Source organism: Garra rufa, chromosome 13, assembly GCF_049309525.1.
Source record: "Garra rufa chromosome 13, GarRuf1.0, whole genome shotgun sequence".
Lineage (NCBI taxonomy): Eukaryota > Metazoa > Chordata > Actinopteri > Cypriniformes > Cyprinidae > Garra > Garra rufa.
The window spans coordinates 43,761,307-43,777,330 of NC_133373.1; the positions used below are offsets into that span (position 1 = coordinate 43,761,307).

Consider the following 16,024-nt stretch of genomic DNA (forward strand, 5'->3'; position numbering starts at 1 on the left):
CCGATAATCTTTGACACAGATAGATTAAAGACCTAGAGATTATTGGGGGTAACAGGTCACGCGACGGGAGGCGTTCCCGCGGTGCGCGCGCTCATTGGTGCACGAGCTTCGGTCCGAGTGTCGGTCGGTTCACTTGGTTCGGACGTCACATCAGAGGAGGGCAGAGAAGAGCACCTGCTGTTTCTGCATGGGACATGGAGCCACTGGTATGAACATTATCTCTGTTGTTTAGGTATCTTTGTTGCATTATTTGCTTCGGACGCTTTTTTTAATAACGAGTGTAACGTTACTGAAGCGCACCAAAACTAACGTTATATTGCTTTCGTTATAATGAACGAAGAACGGTTAGAAGTGTCCACAGCTTCGGTGGTTATAATGGCTAACTAATTTTAACTAGCTTTGTAGCATGAAAACGGCGAGAGAAGTGTTTTTGTTTCACTTTTTGTTTCGCTTTCTTTATTAAATAACGGAAAATAAACAGTAGCCCAAACGTAGGGCGCGTTTTCCGCCTTTTCCGCTTTTTTTTATAATAACTTTCTGAATTCAAATTATGTTTATATAATCCAGGTAAATCTATTGGCAACCCTTTTTAGTTATAGTTAAAAAATTTGTTAACCTGCCAACACATCCCTAACATAAATTAATGTTTTTTTTAAAAAACAAAACAAAACATGGTAACCACAAATTAACCATGGTTTTGCTACACTAACCATAGTTTAACCATGATATTTGTAGTAAAACGGTGGTTATACAAATCATATATGCCTAAAAAACATTGTTACTACACTTTTACTATAATAAAACCATAGTTCATTTTCTTAAGGGATTTGTATCTGTGTATACTTTACTTTTTGTTTTTTTGTTTTTGTTGTTGATTTATTTTTTATAACTGCCTTAATGGTTTGGTGTTTTGTACTGTTTAATAAAAAAGAAAGTAATCAGAAAAAAAGATTAACATTAAGAGCTCCGAAGTCCCAGTCTGAATCGAATGATTCACGAACCAGCTCTGAAGTACTGATGTAAATCAAATGATTCGTGATCCGCACTCCGAAGTCCCAATCTGGATCAAATAATTTGCAAACCTGCTCCGAAGTTCAGATCTAAATCAGATGATTTGTGAACCTGCTCTAAACTATCAATCTGAATCAAATGATTCACGAACCCGTTCCAAAGTCCCGATCTGAATCCAATGATTCGCGAACTTGCTCCAAAGTCCCTATCTGAATCAAAAGATTCTTGAACCCTCTCCAAAGTCCGAATCTAAATCAAATGATTCACGAAACCTGCTCCGAAGTTCCGATCTGAATCCCCTGATTCATGATCCGTGCGCCAAAGTCCCGATCTGAATCAAAAGATTTGCGATACGCACTCTGAATTCCTCATATGAATCAAAAGATTTGAAACCTGCTCCAAAGTCCAATCTGAATCATGAGATTCTTGAACCCGGTCCGAAGTTCCAAACTAAATCAAATGATTTGCAAACCCGCTCTTAAGTTCTGTTCTGAATCAAATGATTCACGATCCACACTTCAAAGTCCCGATCTGAATCAAATGATTCATGATACGCTCTCTGAAGTCCTGATCTGAATCAAAAGACTCTCAAACCTGCTCCGAAGTCCCGATCTGAATCAAATGATTCACAAACTTCCTCTGAAGTCCCGATGTAAATCAAATGATTTGTAATCTGTGCTCCAAAGTGCTCCAATCTGAATCAAAAGATTTGCGATACGCGCTACAAAGTCCTGATCTGAATCAAAAAATTTACAAAGCCACTCCGAAGACTGATCTGAATCAAATGATTCACGAACTAGCTCCAAAGTTCCGATCTGAATAAAATGATTAACGAACCTGGTCCGAAGTTCCGATCTGAACCAAATGATTTGTGATCCATGCTCTGAAGTCCCGATCTGAATTAAAAGATTTGCGATTAGCAAACCCGCTCCAAAGTCCGATCTTAATCAAAAGATTCTTCAACCCTCTCCTAAGTTCCAATCTGAATCAAATGATTCACCAACCTGCTCCGAAGTTCCGATCTGAATCAAATGATCCATGATCCGTGTGCCAAAGTCCTGATCTGAATCAAAAGACTCTCTATATGCACTCTTAAGTCCCGATTTGAATAATAATTCACGTTCTGAAGTTCTGGTCTGAATCAAATGATTTACAAACCATCATTTCAGAATAAACGATTCAATGAAGTGGGTCATTTATACTGGAACCACTCCAATTGATTCAAACTCAATGGATTAGCACAAAACAGATCAAAAGAGCCATTCATTTTTGCATTTCGACATTGCTTGTAATGATTTTAAAAAAACTCCAAATCAGTTAAACCATTGTGTTGCAAAATGATTTCACTGTTTCGAAGTGCTTGAGTTTGAGTCTACTTAAATGTATTATTTAGGCATTTTTTTTAATATCAATAAACTCATTTTTGGCCGTTCAAATACACAAAATTCACATCACCCGAATGCTTTTGATACTGTTAATGTAAGAACTATTTTGATTTCTTTTTTCTTTAACATGTTTGGTGTCTACTTAAAGCTGTTTAGGTAATTTCTCAAAATTCAAGTTTTATTTTGGTCGTATAAAATTAAGATGTAATTGTGAATAAAATGTAACTGTGCATAACCTAGATGCAACCAAAATTCCGTTTTAATACCGTTTATGCATGAACTATTTAAATTTCTGCTTTATTGAATGTGTATTAGAGTGCTGACAATGCAGAACCTGATGGCTTCTTTGACATTCTGGAGGAGAGGAGGCGGAGCAGTGACTTAAGCCACGCCTTCCGCACCTTTACCCCTCAGCCATACCGCGGGGCCACGCCCATCTCAGCTGCCGAACTCAACAGGATGGTGCTTGAATCACAGTACCTGAGCTACATCATACAGGAGGTGAGAGAAATTGATGCTTATTAAAAGAAGATGTCATGCAAGATTTTTACCAGTCTTCTCGCTCAAACAGATCGTGGATGAGTCTGACGAACCGCGCGAGGCGCTTTTAGATGAGGCGTCTACGCTGCTAGATGAGATGAGTCAAAACCTTCAGCTGGGATTCATTCGTCTTCTGGGCTTCGCAATGAGCAAAGTTTTTAAGAGCATCTTCAGATCTATACATGTTAATGAGGATGGACTCACATGGGTTAGAGTTATTCTGTTCTTTAAAATTTTTTTTAATATTGTTTAAAAGAAAAACTTCACTGAATTCTGTCTTCATTCAGCTCCAGCAAGCCATTCAGGAGCATCCCGTCATCCTGATGCCCAATCACAGGAGCTACGTGGACTTCCTGATTGTGTCTTATATCATGTTCACTTATGACCTCTCCATCCCCGTCATTGCAGCTGGAATTCGCAAGTATCTACTGATTTTTAATGTCATTGTAGGTTACTTCAGTACCACATAATGACCTTTTCATAAATGTGTAAAATGCTAAATAACTAAATAACTTTTGCAACCTGTATTCAAGCTGTGGTAGTAAATTATTTCTCTACTCACATCTCTCCAAATCTGTCCATTTTATTTCTCTTACAGCTCTGATGGGGATGAAGCTGATTGGTGAGGTATTTCGACGATCAGGAGCGTTTTTTATCCGTCGTGCCATTGGCTCAGACAAGCTTTACTGGGCGGTGCTGTCTGAGTATGTTAAAACCATTGTGCGGGTGAGAATTTAGTCTATTTAGGTTATTTTTCTAGAAATTATTGTATGCTACCATTAAAAAGTGTGGGGTTGGTAGTTTTCTCTTCTGCTCACCAAAGCTGCAAATATTTGATTTAAAAAAAAAACATTATTATTGTGAAATATTATTACAAGTTCAAATAACTGTTTTCTATTTGAATATATTTTAAAATGTAATTTATTCCTGTGATGCAAAGCTGAATTTTTAATGTCACATAATCCTTCAGAAATCCTTCTAATATGATGATTTGAAACATTTCCGATTATTATCAATGTTAAAAACGGATGTGCTGCTTAGTATTTTTGAGGAAACTGACATTTTTTTCAGAGTTCTTTGATGAGCAAAACATTCAAAACAACAGTATTTGCAATAGCAATTTTATGGTCACTTTTAACTAATGCATTCTTGCGGAATAAAAGTATTAATTTGTAAAAACAAAAACAAAAAACAAAACTTGAACGTTAATAGAGTTTATATTTTAGACAGGGATGCACAAAATATATTTTTTTTACATTTATTATTAGATTTAGTCTTGCGTGCATGAAACAAATGCAGAATAACACATTTGCATGACAGCTTTCTTTGAAAAAGCACAGAAATACTCACGACAGAGCCCTTTGACATAACACAAACCAAAAACAAGGATGAAACAGCAGTACATATCGGATAAAGCACTGGAATGTAGGTTTTCGCGTCACTAGGCGATGTAAAAAAGATTTTGACGCAGTCTATAGCCAGGAGATCCATCTCGTTGGTTATTATATTATGTAACTAATTCTTATATAGTTTGTAAAGATTATTTGCACATTTTTTTCTGTTGCACTCTGTATATTTCTCTCTCATTTTGTGTGTAGTTTGTGAATAATTTAGACTTTATAGACAATCTACTAAGACAATCTGTGCAGTTGTTTTCACTTCTTGCTACACTGTTCGTGTTTATTGTTCATACTTAGATTAAGAATATATTTATCTAAAAAAAAGTAACTTTTTTACTGTGTTTTGCTATGACTTTACTCCTAAAACAATTTTGGATAGCTCTATATTGTCAATAAATTAAATAGGCCTATAATAATATTGTAATATATGGCTATAACTTGCTTGGGGAATGTTATAAATAGAAAAAAAAAATTGGAAGTGTAAAACACCTAAATAGAAATTTCTAAAAAAAAAAAATTTCAAACTTCAAGAGAGTTTTTGTTTGAGTACAGAGTAAAAAACACCCAATTGTTGCTAACGTTTTTTTCCTAAAATTCTGGAAATTCACTAATTTTTAGAGAAAACAAAAGGAAAATTTTATTCGCTATAGTTTAGAAAATGGTAATAAAATATGACAAGAACTGTGTCAGAACAAATTAATCTTGATCATGTCAGATAACTTTGAAAAGCATGTAACAAAACAGTGTCAAATCTAATTTTTGGTCCCAATTTTACTGATAACTGTACGAATAATATTTATTATATGTATAATATGTCACAGGTTACTTTATTTTGCTATCCTCACTTACATAAATTAATTATAGTGTCCTGCACCCACTAGTAAAACAAATATCAAAAATTATATCTGGTGTCTGAATAATTTTTGGTTTGACTGTATGTAAATAGCCCACAAATATGCTTATTTAGCCCTAAAAATATAATCAGCAGTTACTCACAGTGGTTGTTTTTCTCCAGACAGGTTATGCTCCATTAGAGTTTTATGTTGAAGGATTACGCAGCAGAACGCTGAAATCTCTCACACCAAAACTAGGTAAGCTCAAATTTAAGATGTAAGTTTAAGCTGTAAATGGGGTTCTAAAGTTGTGTTTGGATCCTCACAGGAATGATGCACATGGTGCTGGAGCCCTTTTTTAAAGGAGAGGTGTTTGACATCAGTCTGGTGCCCATCAGCATCAGCTACGAGCGCGTGTTGGAGGAGTCGCTCCTTGCTCATGAGCTGCTGGGTGTGCCTAAACCCAAAGAGACCACAGGGGTACAGTCTGGGAAAATGCATTTTAAAATATGAAGGGATGAACCTGGTTCTGAGCTCTTGCTGTGCACCTGCAGGCTTTGCTGAAGGCCAGGACCGTGTTGAAGGAAGATTACGGCAGCATGCATGTGTGCTTTGGCAACCCTGTGTCAGTCAGAGACCTGGCGAAGGGAAAAAAAAACCACAGACTGTACAATCTGGTACCCAGGTAATATACACATCAGCATTATTGTAGTTAACTAAACCTAAAACTCAAACAACTTTCGTTATTTGAAATAAAATACATGTTAATTGAAAATTATTTTATTTCAGGTAGCTGCCTAGGCAACATTTATTATTTTCCTGAAGTTTATAATTAATAAAATAAAGTAAAACTGAAATAAAAACGAATAAAATCTATAAAAACAAAAAAACAATAAACAAAACAAAAAACAATAAATAAACTAAAATGAAACCAGAAAATATAAAAATGAAAACTAATTCAAAATATTAAAAAATATTAAAAATGTATGCTGTCGAACGATTAATCATGATTAATCGCATCCAAAAATTAAAGTTTTTGTTTACATAATATGTGTATATTGTGTATATTTATTAAACATAAATTCATACATACATAAACTATATATTTTGAAAATATTTACATGTATGTATATATATATTTATATTCATATAATTTATATTATGTATAAATATGTTTAATTTATAAACACAACATATATTTCTTAAATATATACATGCACGTGTGTGCATTTATATATATATATATATATATATATATATATATATAAATAAATATACACAGAACACACATATATTATGTAAACAAAAACTTTTATTTTGGATGCGATTAATCTGACAGCATTAAAAAAAAATATGATATTATAATTATAAATAATTATAATCACTGTGATAATAAAATAACACTGATCACACTTGTCTGTTTTTAAAAAATGCTATGTGAAATTGCAGTGATAAATATTTTAAATTGGTGTTTCCCAAACCTGGGATATTGGTTATGAGTAAAATAGTTTATTATAGGATATTTAACTATAACTTAATAAAAACAACAACATTAATCAAATAAATAAATGTATCACTCAAATAACCAAATTTTTTTTGCTATGCTTTATGTTTATATTTTTTGTGTAAGAAAGTTGCTAGTCTGATCAAAAATAGAGTATTATATAATAGTATTGTTTTTAAGTTGCCTGCCACTGCCTGCATTTTTAATCATATTCACAAATCTTTCATGACATATTATTTTATTGTATGAAATATAATGTTGTATGAATATATAAACAGCGAATACACTTCTAGTCAAAAGATTTTTAATGTTTTTTAAATAAGAATCTTCTCCTCACCAAGCCTGCATTTATTTGATCCAAAGTACAGCAAAAATCTTTTTTGTAAAATAACTGTTTTCTGTTTGAATATATTTTAAAATGTAATATAGTCCTGTGATTTCAAAGCTGATTTTTTAGCATCATTACTCCTTCAGAAATCATTCTAATATTCAGATTTGCTGCTCAAAAAACATTTTTTATTATTATTATGTTGAAAACAGCTGAGTAGAATTTTTTCAGGTTTCTTTGATGAACAGAAAGTTGGGAGAACAGCATTTATCTGAAATAGAAATCTTTTGTAACATTATAAATGTCATCACTGTTGATCAAGTTAAACTGTCCTTGCTAAATAAAAGTATTCATTCCTATAATTTGCAAACTTCTGAATGGTATAGTGTATAATATTACAAAAGCTTTTTATTTCAGATAAAAAATATTTTTTAAATATTTTTTGTAATATTGGAATGATTTCTGAAAGATCATGTGACACTGAAGACTGGAGTAATGATGCTGAAAATTTAGCTTTGATCACAAGAAAAAAATATATTTTAAAATATATACAAATAGAAATCAGTCATTTTAAATAATAATAAAAAAATCACAATATTACTGATTTTGCGGTATTTTGGATCAAATAAATGCAGGCTTGGTGAGCAGAGGAGAATTCTTCAAAAAACTGTAAAAATCTTACTGTTCAAAAACTTTTGACTGGGAGTGTATATAAAAAACTGAGAATTTGATTACTGAAAACATGGAATTTCAGAATAACTCATCAATGGCAGAGAGTGTCATCAGTGGCAGGGAAAGAGTTAAAAATCATGGCTAAGATTCAGTCCCCACACTGCAAGTGCAAGGTCAAGCTGAGTGCATTGCATTGTGGGATAAACAGTATTACACACAGTGGATGTATTCAATGCAAACAGGCAATTCACATACTGCACAAAGTATACACACTGCATATCACAGAAGTAGTACAAATATTTGCTTAGTTTATATCATAAACTGTCTGTTTAACAGAGACCTGCCTAGGAAGCCTAATAAGGAGACACAGGAGTTTGTATCTGGTCTTGCCCACATGATCGTCCGATTGCAAGAGAGAAATGTGGTACTGAGCGTCTGGAACCTGATGGCCGTGGTTCTCCTTCAGAACCTTCAGGGCATCGATTTGGACCTGCTGACCCATAAAACCCTGTGGCTGAGGAGACTCGCCCTGCGGTTTGGAGCTCATCTCAGATGGCCCAGTAAGGATGCATATAGAGAGGACGATCTATAAATAAACGTGGTATCGCATTACACAATACTACATAAAAACACAGTCAGCTAGGCCTTTATAGACAGCTTCTGTTGCATGCTGTCAAGTTTTTTTTGACGCACTTGTCAGTTTGAAAAAGAAAAATAATATTTACAATGGACATCTAAAGGCAGGATGTTAAAATATAAACCAAAACTGAAATTTGCACTTAAATACATGAGACCAGTGTGATTAAAATCACATATGAACTGTTCAAAACAATCAGGGTTGCCAGGTTTATGAGGCAAATGGGACAGAAGTTCTCGTGTGTGTTGAGTCTTTTGGAACGTAGAAAGTAGAAACTTCCTGTCTAATAGCAAAAATAGTATTTTTTCCATCTGAAAATATGCAAAAAAATCTACTTTTTGCAGTGTTTATTATTTAAAAGTATATTTGTGTATATGCAAAGATACCGTTATTCCCTCTTTTTTATTTGAACAATCAGGGTTGCCAGGTTTTCACAACAAAACCCACCCAATTGCTACTCAAAACTAGCCCAAAACCATAAAGACTTGACCATTCAATATGGGGCAAATGGGACAGAAGTTTTTGTGTGTGTTGAGTCTTTTGGAAAGTAGAAAGTAGAAATTTCCTGTCTAATAGCAAAAATAGTATTTCTTTTCCATCTGAAAATATGCAAAAAATCTACTTTTTGCAGTGTTTATTTTTTAAAAGTATATTTGTGTACTAAAAACAACATTTAGACAACATCACGGCTCAAATAAAATATTTTTGTACAGACAAATTGCTTTTACAACGATAAACCCTCTGAAATGTCCCTTAGACTTCCATTGTACTGAAAGTGCATTACTGTAAACACAATTTCAGTTTGTTTTTACAAACTAAAAAACAAGTCAAATTATTTTCAGCCATAAAATTAACAGCAGATGCTGTCCATGGAGAAAGCACTAACATTTTATAATTTGAGCTGTGTACTTCTTTAGAGTTTGAATATTCATGAGTTATTTCCAGGGGTCTTTAACTAGTTTAGTTTTCTGTGTATTGTGAACATCTTGTGAAGGTTCTTTAACTCTGGGACTAAAGCCAAACATGTGAATGGGATCAGCAGCATCCGAATACAACAAAACCCCCATTCAGGGCTGTTCCTACAGCAACCATAAAGACTTGACCATTCAGTACGGGGCAAATGGGACAGAGGTTTTTGTGTGTGTTGAGTATTTTGGAAAGTAGAAAGTAGAAAGTTCTTGTCTTAATAGCAAAAATAGTATTTTTTTTTCAATCTGGAAATATGCAAAAAAAAATCTTTTTTACAGTATTTATTATTTAAATGTATATTTGTATATATGCAAACATACCGTTCTTCCCTCTTTTTTTTTTTTAAAGAGAATATTCCGGATTCTGAAGTGATGTCATCCAGCATGAGCCTGCATCACTCAGTAGTGCGCTGTGAGAGGGGGCGTGTCTATTTAGTGGAGGAGGCGGGGCCAGGGCCTGTCACTCAAGAGGAGGGCGTGTTCAGACGTGCTGCTGCTGTGCTCATGTGCGCCTCCTACAGGAATCAAGCAGTACATGTATTTACAAGACCAGCAATGGTGGCAGTCGCAATGACAACAGCTGTGAGCAGTAGGACAGGTGAGTTGCATCACAGGAAGTCCCTATGATTTCCGCAATGCGGACGGAATCATGGAATCCACTTACAAATTTGATACTAAAATTGTATTTAATCGTAAAACAAAGAAGTCACAATTCTACAAGTTTATTAGTAACTGCTGTTTAATGTTTTTTAAATATGTTTTTTATGCTCATCAAGGCTGCATTTATTTGATCAATAATGCAGAAAAAAATTGTAATATTGTGAAATAATATTGCAATTTTAAAAATGGTTTTCTACTTCAATATATTATAAAATATAATTTATTCCTTTGATGCAGAGCTGAATTTTCAGCATCATTACTTTTCAGTGTCACATGATCCTTCAGAAGTCATTTTAATATGTTGATTTATTATATTTTGTTGGAATCTGTTATATATATATAGATATAGATATATATTACTATGACACTTTTTGAGAATTTTTTAAGAAATAAAAAAGTAAAAACAGCATTTATTCAATATAGAAATGTTTTGTAACAATAAACACTGCTGTTTCAAATTTTGGGGCCAGTAAATGTTTTTCTTCTTTTTTTGAAATAAATGAAATTTTTGTATTCAGCAAGGATGTGTTAAATTGATAAAAAGTGATAGTAAAGACTTATATTGTTACATTGTTATTCTATTTTGAATAAATGCTGTTCTTTGTGATTTTTTATTTATCAAAGAATCTTGAAATAGGTAACATAGGTTCCAAAAAAAATGAAGCAGCAGTTTCCAACATTTATAATAAATCATAAATAATAGAAAGATTTGTGAAGGATCATGTGACACTGAATACTAGAGTAATGGTGCTGAAAATTACATTTAATAGCATATTAAAATGGAAAACGGTTATTTAAAATTTTAATAATATTTCACAATTTTACTGTTTTTTTTCTGTATTTTTGATATATATATATATTGCAGCCTTGGTGAGCAGAAGAGACTTCTTTACAAAACAATACAAATCTTACTGATCCTAAACTTTTGAAGGGTAGTGTATATAAGCATTAAATAAAATAAAAAAGCAATAAAATGGAATCTGGGAAAAAATAAGATGGCTTTCACATGGCCAAGACTATAATTTTTTTTTTAGATATTTTGCAGAATTTCCAAGAAATAATTGATTTCAAAGCACCACAGCATATGACTATTCAAATTTTGAACAGATTAACATTGGATAAATTACCAAAATGTCTTTTTGTTCCTCACACAGAGCTATTGTATGACTTGAGAAGTTTTGTGTTCCACAGAAACAAGTCGTCAGCTTTAGAATGAGATGAGGGTGAACAAATGAATTGCTATTGTCAAAAATCTGAACCAAGGTCATTCCGTTTTCTTTCCAGGTGACATCTTTCATCGTTTTAAGTTCCTACTAGAGCTCTTTTCCAATGAGTTTGTTCTAATTCCTGGTCAAGCCGTTCAAGTGAGTCACATTGTTTAAATAAAGCTCTCAAAGGCAAACACCCGAGTATTAAGACTTGTGTATGGCTTAATATAACGTAAATGACGTCTCTTACTGAAATATGTAGAATATGTAAAATCCACATCAGTTTGTACATATTTTGGACTATGGGAGGTGCAAACACAATTTGGAAATAAATTACTAATACAATGACTACAGCTACTGAGAGAGCTTGCAGGCAGCGATAGATATGAGCGTAGGCTTAAACCAAATGCCGTACTTTTGATTTTCCCCCATAAGGAGTCTAAACAACCCTTGGATATTGAGAAAAATCTGCGCTGAGAAACTCCTTCAGTGGCTGCGGCGTCATGACAAGTGTCGGCATGTTTACATCCTGCCAGGATGGCATCTAGTGTTTCTTGTCTCTGCCGTTTATAAGCTCTTTCAGTAGCTGTGGTCTACAAAGGCACCAGGGCTAAAGTGGAGAGAACAAGTACGTGGGTCTTTACGAAGTTTTATTTGTCTACAGGCATCTTCCTATTCTTTTCCTCTCTTCATATCGCTAGGAAAGCAGTGAAGTCTTATATCGCTTCACTTGCTGGCCATTGAAAATTATAACCAAAAGCCGCACAATGTGGTATTGCATCAGTATTTTATTTTCCGGGTTGTTGTGTTTTGTAAAAATAGCAACAGGTAGTGGGCAGTAGCTCACTGAGTGCAACATTTTAACATTATCTAAATAATGGCGCTTCCCAATAGTCCAAAATATGTATAAAACGATGTGGATTTTTAAAATAACATACATATTTTGTGAGGTTTTTACTATATATTTCAGCAAGAGACATCATTTATGTTATATTAAAGGAGTAGTTCACTTTCAGAGCAAAAATGTACAGATAATGTACTCACCCCCTTGTCATCCAAGATGTTCATGTCTTTCTTTTTTTGAGGAAAACATTTCAGGATTTCTCTCCATATAATGGATATGTATGCGTTGTAGTACGATTTTGAAGTTGAAGGTTAAAAAGTATATAAATTGTCAATTTGTTTTGAAAGTAACCAATCGTTTCGCAAGGTAAGAGCCTTCTTCCTCGGCTGGGATCGTTTATAGCCCTTTGAAGCTGCGTTTAAACTGCATTTTGGCAGTTCAAACTTGGGGCACCATATATATCCATTATATGGAAAGAAATCCTGAAATGTTTTCCTCAAAAAACATAATTTTTTTACGACTGAAGAAAGAAAGACATCTTGGATGACAAGTAGGTTAGTACATTATCTGTAAATTTTTGTTCTGGAAGTGGACTAATCCTTTAAACCAGACTAATCCTTTTGCCATTCGGTACAATGCATGAAATGGAAACATTTATGTTAAAATTGTACATGGTCCCTTTTGAAATAAACTCAATAATAATAATAATAATAATGTAAGTCTTAATACCCGGTGTTCCCTTTAACATATAAAATCCATCTGAACATCCATTTCTTTCTCAGGACTTTGAGGAGGGCTGTTCATTGCTACAGCAGTCTGGTGTAATCGGCCGCTCTGATGAAGAGATCTATGTGAGAGACAACGGCCAGGAAACCATTGTCTTCCTCAGAGCGATTCTGCAGCCTTTCATTGAGAGCTACCAGGTGATTGTCATTTACACAACTGTCCAAGCAGTTCACTCAAATGGCAAAAATTAAAGAATTAAAGGAATAGTTCACAGAATAATTACAATTTGCTGAAATTTGCATGAGTTTGTTTCTTCATAATAACAATTTTGGAGAAATCCAGCATTACATCACTTGCTCACCAATGGATCCTCTGAAGTGAATGGGTGCCATCAGAATGAGAGTCCGAACAGCTGATAAAAACATCACAATAATCTACAAGTAATCCACACCACTCCAGTCCATCAGTTAATGTCTTGTGAAGCAAAATGTTTAACATTTTTGACTCCAAACCATTGCTTTGGTCTAAAATAAGAGTCCATAACTCATAATAACGCTTCCACCGGTGTAAAAGTTAATCTTCTGTTGTTTTCTCAAATCAAAAATCCACCAACATATTTGTTTAGAACTTTTTTCGCATATTTCTGCCTTGATTCAGACAAGATGACTTTTAAATTGAAGAAAATAATACTATGGATAGAGGACTCATATTTTAGTCACAAGATGTTAACTGATGGACTGGAGTAGTATGGATTAGTTGTTGATTATTGTGATGTTTTTATCAGCTGTTTGGACTCTCATTCTGACGGCACCCATTCACTGCAGAGTGCTACATTTCTCCAAATGTTCCCATAAAGAAACAAACTCATCTACATCTTGTTTGGCCTGAGAATAAGTACATTTTTCCAATGTATTAATTTTTAGTTAAAACTATTCCTTTTTTATAAATGAAGATGTGTGTGTTTAGGTGGTGTTTAGGTACCTGTGTGAAGAGAGTTTGCAGACATTCAGAGAGAAGATGTTTTCGACCAGCATCCGCGGTTTCATCATGAAGCTCCTTATTTCAGGTGTGGTTTATTTCCAGTTGGAGACTTGCTGCAATATCTGTGAAAGAATCTTGTGAATTATAAAACAGATTAATGCTATCAGATAATACTAGAATTAAAACTGATTACCTTCAGTCTGTATTTTTCTCTCAGGTGAAATTGAGTCGTATGAGTGTTTATCGTCTGACCTCCAGAAGAACATTCTCTCAGCTTTGCTCAGGATGGAGGCTGTGACCAAAACTAAAGTGTAAAAAGCTTCAACACACATCTAAGAAATTAAATTTGAAACTGGAAGTGATGTTTGAGCATCAAAACTAATTAGGCTAATTATAACATCTCTGTTTTTCAGTGATAACCAGAATGAGTTTAGAGTGAATAAATCTGCAGTCAAGAGAATATGGGATATGCTGAGTAAGATTATTAATCTTCTATTGCAATTTTAGGGGTGTTTGTGCTCTATTGTGTAGTGTAATGTTTTGTACTTTGTCTTCTTCATTACAGGCAAAGGATGGACCCCTCAGATCAGTGTAAATGCCAGACTGTGATGATGAGAAGACTCAGACGGCAGCGAATCTTGATACTTGTATTGCAGAAGTGTTAATGTGTATAAGTACTGTATGTGTTTTTAGTGTCAGGTTGATTGGGACACATTTTGTAATTGAAATTACTTGGAAAAATTGTCCCAATAAACCTGAATCCACCCTAACAAATGTGCAGTAGCTGCTCTAGATGTAGAACATCATTTATTTTCAACTGTTATTGCAATATAGATGATTTAATTTTATAGATCATGTTTTAAATATTCTTTTAGAGTGCATATTTAAAATGCATTTTGATATAACACATTTTGATAATAATTAAATAATTGCATTAATTGTATAATTTTTAAACATATTTTTGTAAGATATCAAAGTAATAAAAACTTGATTACTGTTGTACTGTATATTACTTATTTTAATGTTTTTTTTTCCTCAAGCAGCACAAAGAAGAAGAAGAAATAAAATCCCTTTTAAGCTGAAAAAGATGGCAGAAAGTCAGACATAAATCAAATAGTTAGGAAACAATTCGATCGTTTACCGCACCTTTCGATGAATAGTTGAAAACTTCTGTCATCGGTCATTTAATCCCCAGAATAATCATGTCCCAATCATACGGTTCTCAAATTCAGTTCACTGATTCTGTCTGGTCACAACAGGTTACAGCTAACTGGCAGAAAAGATGATCATTTCTGTTTTGTGAACGCTTTAGTAAGTAAGTTACACTATATATTAAATGTACTTTTGCGTTTCTAAAAAAGCATGGACAGCGCCCGGGCTTATATTTCAAAGGATATAATAAGTCTATTTTTTCCTGTGATTTATGTATTCCTCAACCTGTCTACTTTGTTCCTGCAATTCCTTTCTCCGTTTCTTCTGTTCGCTCTCCCATTTGTTCAAATCCTCTGTAGAAAGCAGCATTTTTTGCGCCCAGCGCACCGTGGACACGATGAGAAACAGCGCCGCCTGCAGGACGTGTCTGACAGCGGCACTCAGAGTCGACACGACAGCCAGGAACTGTCCGAGCGACTGCCAGAACAAAAACACTCCTTCCAGATAACGAACAACGACCTTGCTAAAATACCGGAAAAGATACCGGACGCGATCTTGATCGGTATAACATCGAGATAAATGTTCATTAAAATGATAAAAATATAGGTCGACAGAAATATTCCAAGCAATTTTAGCAAGGTGTTGAGTGGCATGGCGCAGGTGTAACAGCACCAGGTACAGCTGACACACGGATGTGGCCACCTCATGGAGAGCTAAACGACACTCCTGAATAGCTTTTGCTGTGATTGAGAAGAAAACACACATGCTGTCAGAAAAAAATAACAAAAGGTTTATAATAGGCCCCAATGTATTGCTTTGATAAAAAAAAAAAAGTAATTTACCATCAATGAAAAAAATAATCCAAACAACCAACAGAATCCACATTTTGATGATGACTGCGGTCTTACTGACGGTCTCTTCGTGAATAATGAAACAAAACTGGTTCTCTGTGTGCTTAGTGACACAGCTTTTGTCACCATAAGGTGGCAGCAGTGTTATTTACTCAAGTTTATAATCACAAAAATATTTTTATGATCAACATGTCAGTCAGTCAGTCAACCTTCCACAGGTTTAAAAGACATGCTGTCTGAAAACTCAAGGGTGGATTTCTTAAATTGAGTTGGAATTTTTGTATTGTCACCAATTTATACTCTAAAATGGCTGGGTTAAAAACA

The 16,024-nt window shown here is 34.1% G+C and overlaps 1 protein-coding gene across 1 annotated transcript; it reads left to right on the forward strand.

Annotated features, from left to right (window-relative positions):
- Positions 1 to 133: 133 nt before the first annotated feature.
- On the forward strand, positions 134 to 14,537 carry LOC141283401 (dihydroxyacetone phosphate acyltransferase-like). Its single transcript, XM_073816685.1, has 16 exons — positions 134 to 206; positions 2,712 to 2,897; positions 2,968 to 3,144; positions 3,224 to 3,353; positions 3,535 to 3,662; positions 5,352 to 5,427; positions 5,498 to 5,649; positions 5,724 to 5,854; positions 8,010 to 8,233; positions 9,628 to 9,876; positions 11,223 to 11,302; positions 12,773 to 12,913; positions 13,683 to 13,782; positions 13,915 to 14,008; positions 14,111 to 14,172; positions 14,263 to 14,537. The coding sequence occupies exons 1-16, from the start codon at positions 195 to 197 to the stop codon at positions 14,304 to 14,306; spliced, it is 1,986 nt and encodes a 661-aa protein (XP_073672786.1). The 5' UTR covers positions 134 to 194; the 3' UTR covers positions 14,307 to 14,537.
- Positions 14,538 to 16,024: the final 1,487 nt, after the last annotated feature.